This window comes from Microcaecilia unicolor, chromosome 4, assembly GCF_901765095.1.
Source record: "Microcaecilia unicolor chromosome 4, aMicUni1.1, whole genome shotgun sequence".
In the NCBI taxonomy this organism is placed as follows: Eukaryota; Metazoa; Chordata; class Amphibia; order Gymnophiona; family Siphonopidae; genus Microcaecilia; species Microcaecilia unicolor.
The window spans coordinates 2,060,229-2,081,393 of record NC_044034.1 but is presented as its reverse complement, the minus strand read 5'-3'; the positions used below and the strand labels follow the sequence as shown (position 1 = coordinate 2,081,393).

Below are 21,165 nucleotides of genomic sequence, written 5' to 3'. Positions count from 1 at the left end.
GTGACCTGGATTGGCCACTGTTGGAAGCAAGATGCTGGGCTTGATGGACCATTGTTCTGACCTAGTATGGCTGTTATGTTCTTCCCCATGTCTGTCTCAATAGCAGGATACTGGGCTAGGTGGACCCACTGTGACTATTATTCTTTGCCTACTTTTTACTGTGTTTGGAGCCTACTGGATTATTCAAACCTGGATTTCATTTTTCTAGAATCATTTTAGAACAGTTCTCTACAGGAATTCCCTCTGATTCATCTTCACCTGCAACTCCTTTATTCAATGTTTGTCCAGAGAGATTCCTTTACCATTGTAGCGGGAAACAGGATGGTGTTTAGATGTGTGTGACCTCTGCCCATTCTGCTCCACTCCATGGCTTGTTGCAGGAGCAATAAATTTTGTGTCTGGCATTACCCACTAGTGATTCCACTTGTATCTAAAAAATTGAACTTAAAGAATAAAGTTCAGCTAGTAGCTGCTTTCAGTAAAATCAAGTTTGCAGTGAAGAAGGCAAGACAATGAGACCCCAAACTTTGGACCATTTAAGCATGAACGTATTCCGGGGTTGTAGTTCTACGCACTGCATGCAATCTCCTATGAATTTCACTGTGGATATCCTGTAAAACCTGCCTGGCTGGGGAGTTCCCAACTGCAGCACACGCGAACTCTCAGGGGTGCGCGGTGCATCGCTCCCTACTTTATCCTTCTTCAGGTCTGGCATATGCCGTATTCCTTCGCCTTCCCCCGCCGCTGCAGTGCTTGCAGCTTATATTTCGGACTATGGGCGGACTTACCTCTGCTGCGTCCGGCCCTCGCAACAGGAAATTGCATCAGAGAAGGCCAGACTTGTGGCAGACTGGGAAGGCACCGGTGTGTGCCTGTGTGAATCGCGAACCGCCTGAAAATGTAAGCTGCAAGCAGTGTGTCAGGACTCAAAGCAGCACACTAGGTTTGGTGAGCCCTTCGGCACGCTGCCAAGGAGCGCAGTGGCAGGCAAAACCACCCCAACCAGACAACCACCCACACACACACAACGCAGGGACTGCAGTCAGGGGTAAGCAAAGCAGGAACACACTGGACAAGAAACACTTGGACTGGAACACAGGACTGGAGCATAGGCTTCACCTGCACTTGACCACCCTTCCCCAGGAGTTGACAGCCCCTGGTTGCAGATGGCCGGCAGGACTTACCGACGGGGCAGGAACTGGATACCAGCAGGAAACACACAACAGAGTCAAGGCTACAAGCTGGCCAGGCAGCCGCTAAGACAGAAAGACAGGAGGGAGTCAGACTAAAAGCTGCCAAGGCAGCCACTAATAAGAACACAGACACAAGACAAGGAAATTCAGACCAGAAACAAAACTAGGAACTAAAACAATAAACCAAAGCTAACTACACACAAACAAGAACCAGGCAAGAACTCAGAATAAAACTGGACTAGGCAGAAGTGCACAGAGCAAACCCATGTACCAGTGACCTTAGACGATGCAAAGGCAAACACAGAAGTTTCTAGGTGATTAATAAAGCCCATCAGCTGCTAAAGCTCAGCTGCAGCAATCACAAGGCAACTACGGGTGCTGTTCAGGTACAAACAAGGAAAGCAATTCTGGCAGCCCGGAAGATCTGGACTGAACTGAAGTCTGGAACAGGTGACAGTAAACAGACGGTCCATTGCAGCCACCAGGTCTGGCCACCAGAGGGCGAGGTGAGCACAGACAAGGAAACGGTCACAACGTGACACAGTGCAGCGGCGGCGGGGAAAGGGGAAGGAAGCGGAAGTGATCCTGGATCTGCAGGAAGGAAGATAGAGCGATGCTGGATTTGGGGTAGGTGTGCTGGTTTGAGAAGAGGGGGCTGCAGGGAAAGGGAGACCTATATGGCATGGAGGGGGATCCTGGACCTGCAGGAAGGGAAGGTAGGAGCGATGCTGAATTTGGGGAAGGTGTGCTGGTGGAGAGGAGGGGGCTGCATGAAACCTGTGTTGGGATGGGGTGCAGAGACCCATGTGGCCAGACCGGGAGGGGGTGCTGAGGAGACCCATGTGGAGGTGGGGGTGCCAGCGAACCAAAAACATTGGGAACCCCTGCCCTAGGACAAGTTTGAAGCCACTAGTATATTCTGTTGCCTAAGGTTGTGTTTTTTGTTTGTTGTTCCGCGCACAGGCAAGTTAGTCTTGGTTTCCTTACTGGCAGGGAGAGTAAGTGTGTTTTGTTTTCCCTAGTGCTAGCCACCTGTCGCCTCATTCTTCCTCAAATATTGGGGGGCTTGTGGGATTTATGTGTTCTGTCTACTAGTTTGGCTCTTGTTTTTCTCTGTTGGGGGGGGGGGGTGTTCTGATTTATCGCCCATGGAGGCAGCGATATCTGAGAGGGAGGAGCAGATTTTAAAGCAGCTTGTCGAGCTCTGTTGTCTGAATATAATATGGAGAGGTATTTGGAAACATTCTCATACCATAATGTCTAACTAACTATGTAGATCTGCCTGATTATTCATATTCACTAGTTCGGGATAATATTCTTCATGCTAAGCAGAAGCCATAAGTAGAATTAGTGGCTGATTATGCATGTATGGTTCATATTTTTAAAGGACAGGCTAGAGGAGTCATTATGACATTCACAAACTTTGACAGGTTGTAGAATGAATTAGATCACAAGCACCATGCGTTGCAAGAGATTGTCACTTGGAGTATACTTTAGAGCAGGCAGCTTTGTGGATGCAGCAGTTAGTCTGGAAACCTGTTAGGATTGAGAGAGAGGTGTACGTTTGTGGAGTAATTGTAAGTCATGATCTTTAGGTGGCCACACAGATGGAAAAGGTGACGGCAAGAGCTAGAAGGATGCTTGGGTGCATAGGGAAAGAAATGGCCAGTTTGAAAAAGGAGGTAATGATGTTCCTGTATAAGACTTTAGTGAGACCTCATTTACAATATTGTGTACAATTCAGGAGATTGCACCTTCAGAAAGATATAAACAGGATTCAGTCGGTCCAGAGGGCAGCTACTAAAATCATCAGTGGTCTTTATCATAAATCCTATGGAGACAGACTTATAGACCTCAATATGTATACTTTGGAAGAAAGGTGGGAGAGGTGAGATATGATAGAGACATTTAAATACCAGTGTGGTATAAATGCACAGGAGGTGAGTCTCTTTCAATTGAAAGGAAGCTGTGGAACGAGGGAGCATAGGATGAAGGTGAAAGGTGGTAGACTCTGAAGTAACCCGAGGAAATACTCCTTCATGGAGAGGGTGATGAATTCGTGGAATGGCCTCCTGGTGGAAGTGGTGAAGACGACAACAGTATCTGAATTCAAGAAAACTTGGGACAAGTACATAGGGAATGATAGGGAGAGTAGATGGTATGAATGGGTAAACTAGATAGGCCATATGGTCTTTGTCTACATTTTTCTCTGTTCCTATGTCAGAAACAAGTTGATGCTTATTTTAGACATTAAGATAAGACCTCACTGTAGGTACTACAGCTCTCAGAAAATTGCTGTAAAGCAACTATTTGACCATCGCTTCATACCTTCACTGCCCTACAGCTTGGGACAGTCCACAATCGGAGATTGTGCATTCAGTTGAGCTGTGCTGGCCAACCTCTTTTTAACATCAGCAGCTGTTATGTATTTATGTTGGTGACCTGGATGATGGACAAACTGAGCAGTTCTGACCCACTTGTGTGCCTGTTGCGCCTTACCTGTAACAGGTGTTTTCAGTAGACATCAGGATTGATAAGCCACATAGTCCCTTCCACCTCCGTGACAGCTGCATTCTTCCTTGACCTATGAAACTAGCAGTGGACTGAAGAGACAGCTTTGCATCTTTAGTGATTTACAGGCTGTTCCATAATGATTGCATAGGATAAAATTACCCACTTGTGTGCCTGATCTATCCTACTGTCTTCAGAAAACACAGGTTACAGGTGAGAAGCAATGCTGTTCTCTTCTCCAGCCCCTTGCTTGCCCCCACCAGACACACACAAGCTTTTACATGTCTGATAGATCAATACAGTATGAGGAAAGGCTGTAGGGTCTGGGTAATGTCTTCTGTTCTGTAGGAATGGAGCCTTGTCTTTAGGACACAATGAAAGCTTGAGTTTGCATCTCACTTGCTGCTCCTGTAATGGAGCAATATTTATGGTAATATAGAGAGATACTCTAAACGGGACATGTCCACCTTGCTGCACGAAGGACCACAATGGTGGGATGTACAGAATCCTTTAGGAGGTTCTGGTGTAGATTGTTTTGAGAAAGAAGGTTATTTCTGGTTTCACTTTTTATATATGTATTTATATATATTTTTTTTTCATTATATGAGTTTTAGGACTTTGGGATCATGTATCAACACAGCCACAACATTTGGTGATCTGCGTAATGCGAACCTCCACAGGCAGCAGCGCAGACGCATCCCCTCTGTCACACCACCAGCAGAGCTTCAGGACTGGCTGCGCACGTTCCAGGTAATTCGTTTTTATTATCATATTTCTGTCCTTTCCCTGCATGCATCTTTCCTTTATTCTTCATTCCTCTGCCTGAGCGCGCACTCCCTCCCTCATCTTCAGATACATCAAAAATAAGAAACTTGGGAGGGGGTCAGCTGGGTGATGAGATGACCAGTGAGTAGAAGACGTGCTAAGGGGAGAGTAAGGTCATTGCAGAAAAATTAAATTCTGTTCTCTGCACTGAAGACTGAAGCATGCTGGGGAGATAACCCACGCCAGAACTGTTCTTTGCAACAAAGAATGCCCTACCTGTGCAGAATTTGAGGGTCGACAGGAAAACGACATTAAAAGCTATGGCCATGCAGGAGCAGAGAGTATGATGAGATCTGCCTGCATGGCCAGAAGAGTGATGAGTGTCCTGGCTGAATGAAAAAGCCTTACCTGCACAGCTCGGATGGAAGCAGCTGCTGCAGCATTGCCAGGCCATAAGGAAGGATCAGATGAACCTGGGGGGTTAGGGGGGAGCATCAGGAGGCAGGATTTCCAGTTCAGCCTTTTTGGAAAAGGAATAGGAGGTGTAAGAGAGAGGGAGGAGAGGAATAAGCTGGGGCATAGGAATTAAACTTTGTGGAAGGAAGCTAGAGGAGAGAACTGGGTGTTTTTGAGTGGGGAAATGAGAATATGTATGTGGAAGGGGTTGAATTTGGTGAATGGGGGAAGAAAGACACAGAAACCTGGGAATTTAAGCCTGGAGTGCTTGGACATTTGAGCATTTGGCAGAGAGAGAGAGAGAGAGATGGCATGAACAGGTGATTTATACAGTGAAACAGGGAGCTCTGGAAGGGGGAGTCCAGCTTTGGTTGTGTAGCGAGAGTTGTGGAGGGGGGCTTACGACTTATTCTGTAATATTTCTAGTTTAATATCTTTTATTGGATTTCAACATAATGCAATAGAAGTAAGAGCTCACCACAGTTCAACAAGCAACAGTTACAAACATGGCAAAACTGGAGCTGACATTCAAGAAACAACTATCCACAACTAGAAACACATTAAGAAAAGGGGGGAAGAAAGAGGAGGTGGAGAAGTTAAAAACAAAAAAGGGAGGGGGTGCTGGAGGATACAAATCCAGACATGGAGCATGCATAGGCCACAAAATACATCAACCTCAGTGCTTAACTCTGTACCGAAGCAAAATAGGACACCAGTGGCAGCCATTTTTCCCTATAGGAAGCGAAGCGAGAAGATTTCTTCGCAAGATGTAATTCGAATTTGTACATTTGGAGCAATGAGTTCCACCATTCCTGATAAGTGGCCTGATGTAAGGACTTCCAGTGAGAGAAGATCACCTTCAATGCCAAAGAGACCATGGCACCAACAAGAGCCCCCTCACTAGGAGTTAACTGACCCCCAAAGGACTGTTCCCGAAGAATCACAAATTGATAAGAGATGGAGCCAGGGAGGGGAAAAATGGCTACCAGCTGGGACCAGACTTCTGACCAGTACTTGTGAAGGCACACACATCTAATATAATAAAACGCACCGTGAACGTTCTGAAGACAACGTTCTGAAGTCACTCAAACACTCCCTGGCTGTAGGGTTCGTGGATTCATGGTGTGAAGCCAGCCAGGCTGCCAGCCGTCTCTGCCCCGCCCTCGCGTCAAACGTCATGACGTCGAGGGCGGAAAAAAAAAACAAAGCGCAGCGTCAGGGAAGGAGGCGGCGCTCCCGACGTCTCTAGCCTTCCCTTCGCTGTGTTCCGCCTTCTTCTGACGTCAAGGATGACGTCAGAAGAAGGCGGAACACAGCGAAGGGAAGGCTAGACATCGGGAGCGCCACCTCCTTCCCTGACGCTGCGCTGCCAGAACTGCCACCGAGGTAAATTTAAAAAGAAAAAAAAAAAAAGGGATGTTGGGGGGAGAGAAGAGGGTGGGCAGTAAAGTTGAACAATGGGAGCGGGAGGGCAGGGGAGAAACGACAGCATGGATGCGAAGGGGGGGGGGGCATGGGTGCGAAGGGGGGGGGAGAAGAGGGCGGGCCCAGGCTGGGACATGGGAGAGAGAGGAGCATGATGCGAGGGGGGGTCATGGAAGGGAGAGAGGGGAATTGCTGGAAAAGGATGAATGGAGGGGGCAGGGGACAGAGGAGCATGGATTGGCATGGATTGGGGATGGCAGGGCTCAGGGAGAGAGGGGAATTGCTGGAAAGGGATGAATGGAGGGGGCAGGGGACAGAGGAGCATGGATGGGCATGGATTGGGAGGGCAGGGCTCAGGGAGAGAGGGGAATTGCTGGAAAGGGATGAATGGAGGGGGCAGGGGGCAGAGGAGCATGGATGGGCATGGATTGGGAGGGCAGGGCTCAGGGAGAGAGGGGAATTGCTGTATAGGGATGAATGGAGGGGACAGATGGCCATGGATGGATATGGATTGCAGGGCAGGGCTCAGGGAGAGAGGGGAATTGCTGGATAGGGATGAATGGAGGGGGCAGGTGACAGATGGGCATGGATTGGGAGGGCAAGGCTCACACTCTCTCATATACAATGTCTTTCTGACTCTCACTCTCACACACTGTCTCACACTGTATCACATTCACTCTCTATGTGCCACACAGTCACTCACACAGTCGCTTGGTCTCATACACTCACTCTCACAGAGAATCTGTGTCTCACACACACACTCTCTCTCTCGCACACACACACACTCTCTCTCACACTGTGTCTCACATACACACTTGCACACACTCTCATTCTCACACACACACTCTCTCACAAACACACTCACACCCAGACTCTCTCTCTCTCACACACACACACTCACACTTTCACTCTGACTCTCACACAGTCACTCTCACATACACTCTCCCAAACATACACACTCCGAGGAAAACCTTGCTAGCGCCCGTTTAATTTGTGTCAGAAACGGGCCTTTTTTACTAGTTCAAATATAAGATGCCTGAGAGTACCCGTTTGGGAGTGGCAAGACCAACAGACAGCTGGACTAGAGGGATTAATAACATGCAACTTATATGGTGTCCAGAGGGATTTATTCAGAAAGAAATACATAGACTGCGTGGTGGTAGAAGAGTTAGAGCACCTGAAAAGGGACTTCCAAAGCAATTCCCACAGCTTGCTGCAAGTCTATAATATTTACAAAACCCTAAAATTCTGTTCGTTCATGTTTGTGTTTTTCAAAAATATACAATATCCATGTTAAACAAAAAAAAAAGTGAGCTACCCTCAAGAGAACAAAAAATCCTTGCAAAAATAAGCTAAAACAGTGAAAAATTAGTTCTAATATTAGAACTACAAAGTAGTACAAAAAGAGGAAAATTATTCAGTGGTTTGATGTTAGCGAACTGTCAAGCTCCCTGTTACATCTTAATGGTTCTATAAATAAGAGCTGATTAGGTTAAAGAACACATACATATTTTGTTCACCTTAAACGTGAGAGAGTAATTCCATGATAAAAGGAGGCCTTTTAATACAGTTTGATAAAGATTTGCACTTTCTGCTTGTTTTATACAAAAATTAATGATGGTAAGTGCAAAAAGAATGTACACTTGTCATGGGGAGTGGCCTGAGGGTTAGTGAAGCGGGTTGTGGTCCTGGGAACTGGGTTTGATTCCCGCTGCTGCCTGACAGTCGGCATTGGGTTGAGATCCTGGAGAACCAGGTTGTTCCCTCTGCAGCTCTGTGTGACCCTGGGCAAGTCACTTAGCCCTCTATTGCCCCAGGTACAATATATAACTTAGATTGTGAGCAGGTTAAGGACAGTGCAAAGGTACCTGTAATACAAACTGTAAACCGCATAGTTGCCTCAGGGATCAATTGCAGGATATCATGCACTGAAAAATAAATAAATGGTGCAGGAATCACTAGCATCAAACATATAAACGATGAGTGACCGTACTCACTCGCAAATGCGCAGTAGACTTCCCTCTCTGTCCTGCCCCCGCGTCAATACGTGATGACGGAGGGGCAGGACAGAGAGGGAAACTGCGCGAAGGGCAGGGAACCGCCAAGGTCGCCACCGCCCCCTCCCCCCCCCCCGAGGTTGCCACCACTGGTACCCCCCCCTGGAGTCGCCGCCGCAGCCACACCCTCCACCCGGCCCGTCTCTTCGCTATTCAACTTACATCTCCAGAGCAGGCAGATCAGCTTGAGCTGCCCGTTGGCCTTCCTTCCCTGCCTGTGTCCCGCCCTTGGCCGACGTTACGTCACACGAGGGCGGACACAGGCAGAGAAGGAAGGCCGATGGGAGCTCAGTTGATCTGCCTGCTCCGGAGATGTAAGTTGAATAGCGAAGAGATGGGCCGGCGGCGCGACTCGGGGGGGGGGGGGTACCGCAGCGGCAACCTCGGGGGGGGGGGGAGGGGCAGCGGCGACCCAATAGCCCGTTTTAACGGGCTCAATGGCTAGTGGTTTAATAAAAGAAGACTCTAGTTAGCAAACAAGCTAAAGGATTTTGAATAAATTGTAAAGCTTTAAGTACATCTAAAACAACTTTAAATAAGGTGATGACTGGAAGAGCATAATAATAGTTACAGTAATCTACTGGTGATGTAGCAAAGCATACACTTCCTTGTGTCAAAGCGAGAGCCATCCAATATTGCCTTCAGCATTGGGTTGGATGCCCTATTCAATGAAATTCACTGGTAAAAAGCCACTAGGAATTTCTTATTTTCAATCCCTCTTTCTTCGCCAAACATTGATTGTGGCAACACTGAATTTAGCTAGTCATTGGAAGCAACAAACTGTTCCTTCTTTGATTAAGTGGATGACTAACCTATTATACCTGGGTGAAATGGAGCGACTGGTTGCCCTTAGGGCCACTTCCTAAGTGGGAAAAGATTTGGGCACCTCTTAACTCATTGCTCTTATTAATGATGCTCTCGCTGTGTTGGTGGAATTGTCTATGGGTTCCTTTGTCTCATTATTCCTTTTATACTGTTTGTTGGGTGGGGTAGGATTTATGTCTGTTTTCGGACTGGGACTGGTTCTTTTCTACTAAAATATGTTGAAGTGTTTCATGGGCCGTTGTCCTTTTTATTCCTGCTTTGAAATAAAGTCCTTTGGAGAACTGTTCTGGTCAAGTGTACAGCGCTGCTTACGTTTAGTAGCGCTATAGAAATGATAAGTAGTAGTCTTCATCAAATATTGTGTTTCAGGCTTGGATAGCTGTTTGTACATTACTTGGCATTACTGTACACCTGAATTGTTATGCTATGTGTTTTTATCTTGGATTCTAAAAAATAAAAAAAAATTAAAAATGGCCAGATTCCAAATTGCAATAGACACAGATGGAAATATATTATACATTCAAATATTTACAGGCATCTCGGGGAGTACTGAAGTGTCCAAGTGTAGTGATCTTGGTTTCTTTTACATAAAAACATTAGAAAAGCCATGCTGAGTTGGGCCAAGGTCCATGAAGCCCAACATCTTGTCTCCGACAGTACCCAACAGGTCTCAAAAATGAGGTCCATTTTTCATAGCTCATTTCCAGCAATAAACAATGGGTCTTTCAAGTCTACTTAACTAATATTTTTTTTTTGTAGACTTTTCCTTCAGGAACTTACTCAAAGAGCTCTTGAATCCAGCTGTGTTGGTTGCATTGACCACATCCTCTGGGAACAGATTCCACAGTTTATGGGCTGCATGAAAAGCGACTTTCTGTGATTTATTTTGCTGAAGATATGGCACTCAGTTCTGATTGGAAAGTTTATTCTGTTTAGCACTTGTATGATGTGGATCTTCTTCTCATTGCTTTCATATGATTTTTTTTGGGCAACTCATTATAAACTGAAACATATCAAGTCAGGAAAATGACCCTGATGTACATGCACATTTGCAGACCCTCAGATCTGGAAGAGGAGGCTTCAGAATAAATCTCCCTAGCATGTCAGCTGAGTTTAGGAATAGAAGGGAAGGGGTGACGTCTGCAGCGTAATGGTTGGTTGACTATATAGCATTTGTCTACTGCTCTTTTCTCTCCCTGGGAGATGGGTGTGGTTGTCTCTAGTTCTCTTCTCTCGTCCACATTTATTGATGGCTATTAAGATCTGGATATAACATTCCTTTCTCTTCTCCAGCGGTGGAGTGGTCCAGAAAAACTGCTGGCCTTGGATGAGCTTATTGATCGATGTGAACCATCTCAGATCAAGTACATGATGCAGGTCATTGAGCCACAGTTTCAGAGGGACTTCATTTCCTTACTGCCTAAAGAGGTATGTGGGCAGATAAGGGGAAAACGGGGCTTTTGTGCCAGGCAGCAAGAGTTAGTGGACCAGAGGTCAGAAGTTGATTAATAAGCAGTGATACCTAAGACTTTACTGTGCCCTTGTCCATGGTAATGTACCAAAAAGCAAGTATTAGAGTTATAGTACCCCAGAGTCAGGGCTGGTCTAGCTGACTGATGATTGGAACTGGGGCTGATGGTAGGTGGTGATAAGTTAGACTGACTGTACCCTTGATGTTGAGGGCTGATGAGTCCAGCTAAGAAGGTTACATTATCATTACCTCTTGATTACCCAATATCTTGGGGTGGGATAAAATTTTTCACTTCTGTGGAAAGGTATTTTTTTTCCTCCTTTTCCTTTGATTAGCCTCTAAAAAAAGCTTTTGGACAGTCAGAAGGTTGGATTTGGTAAATCTCAGCTTTTTAGTCTAAATATTTTGCAAGCCTTAATGTATGTTGTGTTTCCTTAGCATCTGCTTCAGACCAGTCCCGATGAGTTGGATATATGCCCTCCTATCAATAGATGAGGAGACTGAGGGATGTCACTCTATGTAGTCTTGTGCAGATCTGAGTCCCTCATTTTTTCTCAGTCTCCTCAGCAGATGGTAGGTAGATGCCTATGCAGCCTGGGCTTCCTTAAATTAACTCAATCCAAGAGCCTAAGAGGATATCATTATCATCGACAAAAAAACAATAATCCTCTCCACGAATATGACTGTATTGAGATTCTTAGCCAAGTCCACATACAATATTGAAAAACTTATCTTATAAAGATGCACACTGTTTTCCTGCTGTCCATGGCTGGACAGTGACCAAACTTTTTGTTAACTTTTGGGCTCATATTCGAAAGAGAAGGACGCCCATCTTATGACACAAATCAGAAGATGGACGTCTTTCTCACAGAAACGTCCAAATCGGTATAATCAAAAGCTGATTTTGGACGTACCCAACTGCTTTCCATCGCAGGGACGGCCAAAGTTCAAGCGGGCGTGTCGGAAGTGTAGCGAAGGCGGGACTTGGGCGTGCCTAACACTAGGACGTCCTTCACCCATAATCGAAAAAAAGAAGGACGTCCCTGACGAACACTTGGACATTTTCAACTGGTTGTGTTTTTCTTACGACCAAGGCACAAAAAGGTGCCCAAAATTACCAGATGACCTCCCGTTACTCCCCCAGTGGTCACTAACCCCCTCCCACCCTCAAAAAAATATATTTCAAAATATTGATTGCCAGCCTCAGATGTCATACTCAGGTCCATCACAGCAGTATGCAGGTCCCTGGAGCAGTTTTAGTGGTTGCAGTGCACTTCAGGTAGCGGACCCAGGCCCATCCCCCCCCACCTGTTACACTTGTGGTGGTAAATGTGAGCCCTTCAAAACCCACCAGAAACCCACTGTACCCACATCTAGGTGCCCCCCCCTTCACTCCTTAGGGCTATGGTAGTGTTGCACAATTGTGGGTAGCGGGGTTTGGGGGGGGGGGGGGGGGGCTCAGCACCCAAGGTAAGGGAGCTATGCACCTGGGAGCAATTTGTGAAGTCCACTGCAGTGCCCCCTAGGGTGCCCGGTTGGTGTCCTGGCATGTGAAGGGGACCAGTGCACTACGAATGCTGGCTCCTCCCTCGACCAAATGGGTTGGATTTGGTCGTTTCTGAGATTGGGCGTCCTCGGTTTCCATTATTGCTGAAAACTGGAGACGACCATCTCTAGGGTCGACCTAAATGTTGAGATTTGGGAGTCCCCGACCGTATTATCGAAACGAAAGATTGTGAGCCCCTCAGGGACAGGGAAATACCCAGTGTACCTGAATGTAACTCATGGTCGTAAAGGTGGAGGAGTAGCTCTGTATGTGAGAAATGATATCGCAGCGACTGAAATGACAGGGTCCTGGGGAAAGGAAGAAGAGATATGGATCACCTTAAAAAAAGATGATAGAAACTCTGTCCACGTGGGTGTTGTCTACAGATCTCCAACACAATTGGAGGATCTAGATAAAGATCTGGTCGCAGATATCCATAAGTTGGGAAAGGAGAGGTGCTGTTGCTGGGAGATTTCAATCTGCCAGATGTAGATTGGAAAGTTCCGTCTGCGGAATCGGAAAGAAGTAGAGAGATCGTGGATGCTTTTCAAAGTGCTCTGCTCAGACAAATGGTGACGGAACCCACGAGGGAGGGAGCGACACTGGATCTGGTGCTCACAAATGGGGATAGTGTGTCAAATATACGAGTGGGTGCCCACCTGGGCAGCAGTGACCATCAAACAGTTTGGTTTGATATAACAGCTGAAGTGGAGGGCAGACACTCAAAACTCATAGTCCTGGATTTCAAGCGTGCTGACTTTAGTAAAATGGGGGAATACCTGAGGAAGGAGCTGATGGGCTGGGAGCACATACGAGAAGTGGAAGGGCAGGCTGAAAGAAACTATAAATATGGCCACAAACCTTTATGTAAGGAGAGTAAATAAAAGCAAGAGAAAAAGGAAACCTATATGGTTCTCCAAGCAAGTGGCTGAGAAAATAAAGGCTAAAGAGTTGGCGTTCCTGAAATACAAAAAAATTCAAGAAGAGGAACACGGAGAGGAATACTGGATGAAACTGAAAGAAGCCAAGATAGAGATACGTCTGGCGAAAGCGCAAATGGAAGAACAAATGGCTAGAAAGGTAAGGAGGGGTGACAAAAATTTCTTCAGGTATATTAGTGAAAGGAGGAAGACTAAAAAGGGAATTGTGAGACTGAAAGATGCTGCGAACCGCTATGTAGATAATGATGAAGAAAAAGCAAATTTGCTAAATAGATACTTTTGTTCTGTTTTCACAGAAGAAAATCCTGGAGAAGGACCGCGATTGGCAAAAGCACGAGTGAGACTGGAGTGGGTAGAGCACCGTTCACTGAAGAGAGTGTGTATGAACAACTTGAAAATCTAAAGGTGGACAAAGCTGTGGGACTGGACGGGATCCACCCCAGGATATTGAGGGCGCTCAGAGAGGTTCTGGCGGGTCCTCTTAAAGATTTGTTTAATAAATCCTTGGAAACGGGAGAGGTTCCGAAGGATTGGAGAACGGCGGAGGTGGTCCCTCTTCACAAGAGTGGTGATAGGGAAGAAGCTGGAAACTACAGGCCGGTAAGCCTCACTTCGGTAATTGGAAAAGTAATGGAAGCGATGCTGAAGGAAAGGATAATGAATTTCCTGGAAGACAATAAGTTGCAAGATCTGAGACAACATGGTTTTGCCAAAGGTAAATCGTTCCAAACAAATCTCATTGAATTCTTTGACTGGGTGACCGAAGAATTGAATCATAGACGTGCTATAGACATAATCTACTTAGATTTCAGCAAGGCTTTTGACACGGTTCCCCACAGGAGGCTCTTGAATAAACTTGACAGGCTGAAGATAGGACTCGACGTGATGAACTGGATTACGAACTGGTTGACTGACAAGACGCCAGAGGGTGGTGGTTAATGGAATTCGCTTGGAGGAGGGAAAGGTGAGTAGTGGAGTTCCTCAGGGATCAGTGTTGGGGCCAATTCTGTTCAATATATTTGTGAGTGACGTTGCCGAAGGGTTAGAAGGTAAAGTTTGCCTTTTTGCAGATGATACTAAGATTTGTAACAGAGTGGACACCCGGGAGGGAGTGGAAAACATGAAAAAGGATCTGCGGAAGCTAGAAGAATAATCTAAGGTTTGGCAATTAAAATTCAATGCGAAGAAATGCAAAGTGATGCACTTATGGAGTAGAAATCCACGAGAGACGTATGTGTTAGGCGGTGAGAGTCTGATATGTACGGACAGAGAGAGGGACCTTGGGGTGATTGAGGATCTGAAGGCGACAAAACAGTGTGACAAGGCGGTGGCCGTAGCTAGAAGGTTGCTAGGTTGTATAGAGAGACGTGTGACCAGCAGAAGAAAAGAGGTTTTAATGCCCCTGTATAATTCGTTGGTGAGGCCCCCACCTAGAGTATTGTGTTCAGTTTTGGAGGCCGTACCTTGCTAAGGATGTAAAAAGAATTGAAGCGGTTTAAAGAAAAGCTACGAGAATGGTATGGGATTTGCGTTACAAGACGTGTGAGGAGAGACTTGCTGACCTGAACATGTATATCCTAGAGGAAAGGAGAAACAGGGGTGATATGATACAGACGTTCAAATATTTGAAAGGTATTAATCCGCAAACGAACCTTTTCCGTAGATGGGAAGACGGTAGAACTAGAGGACATGAAATGAGATTGAAGGGGGACAGACTCAAGAAAAATGTCAGGAAGTATTTTTCCACGGAGAGTGGTGGATACTTGGAATGCTCTCCTGCAGGAGGTGGTGGAGATGAAAACGGTAATGGAATTCAAACGTGCGTGAGATAAACATAAAGGAATCCTGTTGAGAAGGAATGGATCCTCAGAAGCTTAACCGAGATTGGGTAGCAGAGCCGGTGGTGGGAGGCGGGGCTAGTTCTAGTCAGACTTCTACGGTCTGTGCCCTGAAAATGGCAGATACAAATCAAGGTAAGGTGTACATAAAAAGTAGAACATATGAGTTTATCTTGTTGGGCAGACTGCATGGACCATGCAGGTCTTTTTCTGCTGTCATCTATTATGTTACATTGAGGGGCATAATCGAACGCGAACGCCCATCTACGTCCGAAAACGGGTATGTGAAGAGGCGGGACAGACCGTATTATGGAAAAAGATGGGCGTCCATCTTTCGTTTTGAAAATAACTGTTTGGACGGACCAAATGCCATGGATTTGGTCCCTTCTGAGATGGGCGTTGTTTTTTTTTTTGTGATAATGGAAACTAAAAACGCCTAGCTCAGAAATGTCCCAATCCAAGCCATTTGGTCATGGGAGGGACAAATGTACAACACTACCATAGCTCTTAGGGGTGAAGGGGGCAACTACATGTGGGTACAGTGGGTTTTAGTGGCCTCCCATTTACCACCACAAGTTGGTGTGTGGGGGGGGGGGGGGCCTTGGTCTGCCTGCCTGAAGTGCACTGCAGTACCCACTAAAAGTGCTCCAGGGACAGGACTTGTTGCTGGTGTATAACCTTGGCACTACAGTTGACACCTGAAGACTAATCTCGCTGAAAACGTCCTTTATTTGAATAAGCACGTTTACTCACAGTTAACTGCAGATCAGAGGTTGTGCCCCACTGGCAACGAGTCTCGCTGGTATTGAGATTAGCAGTAGGTCCGAGCTGGCAGAATGGTGTATAATGCCCTCTTTCAGCAACATTCAAGGTAAGAACTAAGTGCTGTAATGTGGCTAACACATGAAAGGGTTCTAAAAGTGTCTTACACAAATGGCCACTACCTCATGGACTACAAAACAGGGCGCACACTGACCCAGTAAGCAGAGGGAAAAGCACCATGGGAGTAGAGCCTACTAACTACCAACATCGTGAGCATTTTACACAAGCTAGTGGAATCACGGAGCCCAATACCCTACACCCACCACAATGCATTGCTGATGTGACTCTGCAGTGCCCTTAACAGAAAAGGTGTCACACTCACCCGAGAGCCACATCAGAACCAGGGAAAGGCTGTCAGAGGATAGAACACATTCTGCTGTCATGGAGGTGGGTACGGCATTTGAGGCTGGCATACAGGCTGGGAAAAAGAGTTTGTAAAGTGTTTTTTTTTTTGGTGGGAGGGGGTTAGTGACCACTGGGGGAGTCAGGGGAGGTCATCCCCGATTCCCTCCGGTGGTCATCTGGTCAGTTGGGGCACTCTTTTGGGACTTGGACCTGAAAAAAAAGGGTCCAAATAAAGCGCACCAAATTCTCGTCAAAAACGCCCTTCTTGTTTTGATTATCAGCTAAAGACGCCCATCTCTCCTCGGCCAATAACCACGCCCCAGTCCCGCCTCCGACACGCCCCTGTGATCTTTGTTCGTCTTTGTGACGGACTGCAGTTGAGGATGCCAAAAATCGGGTTTTGATTATACCGATTTGGGCGCCCACGGGAAACAGGCCCATCTCCCGATTTGGGTCGAAATATGGGCGTCTTTCTCTTTCGAAAATAAGCTGGTATGGGGCTCATTTTCAAAGCACTTAGCCTTCCAAAGTTCCATAAGTTTCTATGGAACTTTGGAAGGCTAAGTGCTTTGAAATATGCCTCTATGTTACCTTGAGCTACTACTGAATAGGTGTGAGCAAAATCTAAATCTAAACAAATAAATATGGGTTTCCCCGCCCCCTTCGCGAGGACATGCTGCAAGGATGCCCTCAGGAAAACTTGGCGCCCCTTTTGATTATGCCCCTCCACGTTATGTTGCATGGCTCTTCGGCAATAACCAAAAGTTAGTCCTCTGCAGATCACATAGTCAAGACAACAGGACCAATCATTCAGGAATTACAGCAAAATTTAATTGTAAACGTGTATTAAAAATATTCTCCAAATAAGTAGGTCTTAAGAAAAATTAAATAAGTTGATAGAACTCGAATCGACAGTGGTAGCATATTCCTCACATAAGCAGCTTGATAATACAAAGAAGAGTCGAACGTTTTTTTTTTAATTTTTTTTTAAATTTTTTGTTACATTTGTACCCCGTGCTTTCCCACTCATGGCAGGCTCAATGCGGCAGGCAATGGAGGGTTAAGTGACTTGCCCAGAGTCACAAGGAGCTGCCTGTGCCGGGAATCGAACTCAGTTCCTCAGTTCCCCAGGACCAAAGTCCACCACCCTAACCACTAGGCCACTCCTCCACTTCCGTTAGTCCTCTGCAGATCTGTTAACCTGTTTAGGCGATGGAAAACAAAGTAGCATTTGTGAGTTCTGCTCCAAACACCATTAGAAAGAAGAATTACCCAATCAACTAGATACAACGGAGCGTCACTGTACAAAATGCGAAAAACTATGATGCAAAGTTTAAATTGTACTCTGGCGTGTAATTTCTTGAGTAGTTAAGAAACAGAATTGGTTCTTGGGGAGGTAGTAGGGGGGGGTAATAAAAATTGGCATAAAAATATGAAGTACATATTGTGGTTATGGTGGGACCAATGATGACATAAGTACCCTTTGATTACTATTCGTACTGGTGTTTGGCTCACTTGGAATATGATGCAACGAGCCGTGTTAACTATGTTTTGTGTTATGTTCTTAACGCTCAATAAAGACTTCTATAAATTAAAAAAAGAAACAGAATTGGATCTTTTAGCAGAGAATATCAGTCTAGCAGCCACATTTTGTACTAATTGCAGACATTTTATCAAAGTTTTAGAATATCTTGTGTAGACAATGTTGCAGTAGTCTAATCTGGACAGTATCAAAGCCTATACCACCAGTCTTCCGGTCTCAAAATATTTACGAATCACTTTTTTTTTTTTTTTTTTTTACTTTTCAAAGGACTTTTTAACAAGTGACTTGATTAGAAATGTCAGAGGGCAATCAAGACTCTAAGGTAAAGATGTTAGAACCTATAGAAAAATGTTGAGAGAGTTCCAGAGAGTCTGATGGACCTAGCCATAAAAATTTAGTTTTCTCGGAGTTCAGTTTCAGCTGATTACTCACAATCCAATTTTCAATTGTTTGTACACAAGAGGTGTTATTATGTAAGGTAGCCGACCATGCCTCTAAAATTGGAAACAACATTATAACATTGTCTGCATATATGGAACATGAAACTTTAAATTTATCCAAAATAACTCCTAAAGGTTGGAGTAAAACATTAGAGATGGAGAAAAGGGTGAACTTTGTGGAATCCCCACAACCAGGGCTCCAGCTAGCAGAGAAATACCATCTTTCTGAACTTTTTAGCTATGAGTTGACAAAAATCCCTCAAAGCAATCTAACGACCTGTCACTTATTCTGATATCATTCAACCTGGTCAACAGAATTTTCTGATCAACCAAGTCAAAAGCACATGATAAAAATCAAATTGTATACCATTGCTTTTTGCCCTTGATGTAATAAATCTTTACCATGCGCGATGATGGAGGCTACCACAATCTCTGTACTATGGATCCCTGGCTGAGATGAATGCAAGATGTTTTTTTCCATCTAGTTGTTTAGAAACAAAGCCTTCCGTGATCTTAGTGAATAACAGAATAGACGCCATCAGGCGATAGTTACTAGGTAAAGACAAATTTCCATTTGGATTCTTTGGGATAGGTGTTAAAACGATTTCTCTGCCATTATCTGGAAATCTACCACCAGACAAACGCCGCTGTAAGTGGTTGAAAGCCCAAGGGTGGTAGATTTCCAGATAATGGCAGAGAAATCGTTTTAACACCTATCCCAAAGATTTTAAATTTAGTATATGAACATTTCAAATGAATGGGGGCAGGAAGAGAGTTTGGGTTCTTGCTTGGGGTTCTGGTTGAGGAATTAACAGTCAGCTGGAGGGGGAGGAGATTGTATCAACTTCTTGTTTTGTGGTGGCTTCTGCAGGAAAGGCGTGCTGCACAATCTGTCAGGCTCACTGATTATCTCCCGCCACTGGTTTGTGATGAAGCTTCTGTGGGAGAGCCTTGGTCCCCTCTCGACATAGTGGGCTTCGGACTCTGGTTTGTTGGCTGTTGGGCGATCTGATGAGGAGACTGAGGGGTTGGCTGAGGCGCCGTCTTTGACGGGAAAATCCAAGCTTCTCGACTGCTTTCATCTGTGCTAGTTTGGTCAGGGTACCCCCTCCCCTTCTCTCTGTCAGTAGGATGCTGCAGACCCCCTCGTTTTCTCCATGAACATAGTTTTATTGTTACATCAGGCTGTTCATTAAAGCTTTTTCTTAGGACTCTTAGATTGGTGGCCTGCCCGACTGACTGACTAACAGCTCCAGGTTCCCTGTTCTATCTTCCTCTTTCTCCACCTTCTGGATTTTACTCATTTTTCTGTTTTAATCTTTAGTTTGAGTTCTTTTCCTTGTCTCAGTTTTATTGATTTTATTTCTAAACGGTTTTGATTTTATGAAAGACGGTATATTAAATCTTAATAAAGTACATTTGTTTGAAGTGGCGTCTCCCTAGGTCCCTGTCTCAGGAGAGCTTAGGACCTCAAGGCCCACAGGAGTGACTGTGATGGTCAAAAATTTACATCAAAAACACCATCCTGGAAGCCCAGGCCAAATATATTCCGCGTATTAAAAAAGGAGGATGGAAGACCAAATGACAGCCAGCGTGGTTAAAAAGTGAGGTGAAGGAAGCTATTAGAGCTAAAAGAAAATCCTTCAGAAAATGGAAGAAGGAACCGACTGAAAATAATAAGAAACAGCATAAGGAATGTCAAGTCAAATGCAAAGCGCTGATAAGAGGGACTGCGAAAAAAAGATTGCGTTGGAGGCAAAAACACATAGTAAAAAAATTTTTAGGTATATGAAAAGCAGGAAGCCAGCAAAAGAATCAGTTGGACTGCTAGATGACCGAGGAGTAAAAGGGGCAATCAGGGAAGACAAAGACGTAGCGGAGAGATTAAATGAATTCTTTGCTTCAGTCTTCACCGAGGAAGATTTGGGTGGGATATCGGTGCTGGAAATGGTATTCGAATCTGACGAGTCGGAGAAACTTAATGAATTCTTTGTAAACCTGGAGGATGCAATGGGGCAGGTCTACAAACTAAAGAGTAGCAAATCTCCTTGACTGGATGATATTCATCCCAGAGTACTGATAGAACTGAAAAATGAGCTTGTGGAGCTATTGTTAGAAATAAGTAATTTATCGTTAAAATCGAGCGTGGTACCGGAAGATTGGAGGGTGACCAATGTAACGCCGATTTTTTTAAACGGTTCCAGAGGCGATCCGGGAAATTATAGATCGGTGAGTCTAACGTCGGTGCTGGGCAAAATGGTAGAGACTATTATTAACAACAATATTACAGAGCATATTCAAAAGCATGGATTAATGAGACAAAGTCAACATGGATTTAGTGAAGGGAAATCTTGCCTCACCAATCTACTACATTTCTTTAAAGGGGTGAACAAACATGTGGATAAAGGTGAGCCAGTTGATATTGTGTATCTGGATTTTCAGAAGGCATTTGACAAAGTACTTCATGAAAGACTCCAGAGGAGTCATGGGATAGGAGGTAGTGTTCTATTGTGGGTTAAAAACTGGTTAAAAGATAGAAAACAGAGAGTAGGGTTAAATGGTCAGTATTCTCAATGGAGAAGGGTAGTTAGTGGGGTTCCCCAGGGGTCTGTGCTGGGACCGCTGCTTTTTAACAGATTTATAAATGACCTAGAGATGGGAGTAACTAGTGAGGTAATTAAATTTGCTGATGACACAAAGTTATTCAGAGTCGTTAAATCGCGGGATGAATGTGAAAAATTACAAGATCTTACGAGACTGGGAGACTGGGCGTCTAAATGGCTGATGACGTTTAATGTGAGCATGTGCAAAGTGATGCATATGGGGAAAGAGGAACCCAAATTAGGTGGTTAGCTTAGCAGAGTTTTAAAAAGGTTTGGACGGCTTCCTAAAGGAAAAGTCCATAGACCGTTATTTCTGGGATAAGCAGTATAAAATGTTTTGTAGTTTTTTGGGATCTTGCCAGGTATATTGTGTCCTGGATTGGC

At 45.1% G+C, this 21,165-nt stretch overlaps 1 protein-coding gene across 2 annotated transcripts in view; it reads left to right on the top strand.

Moving 5' to 3' along the window:
* Positions 1-21,165, top strand: part of LOC115468238 (F-box/WD repeat-containing protein 7-like) — an 88,976-nt gene that overhangs the window by 36,949 nt on the left and 30,862 nt on the right. The window contains exons 5-6 of one of the 2 annotated variants that reach the window (XM_030199776.1): positions 4,319-4,454; positions 10,526-10,660. In XM_030199776.1, the coding sequence (XP_030055636.1) occupies positions 4,319-4,454; positions 10,526-10,660 (271 nt within the window). Of the gene's footprint in view, positions 1-4,312; positions 4,455-10,525; positions 10,661-21,165 lie in introns of both variants that reach the window. The other variant, XM_030199775.1, reaches the window with a different exon arrangement.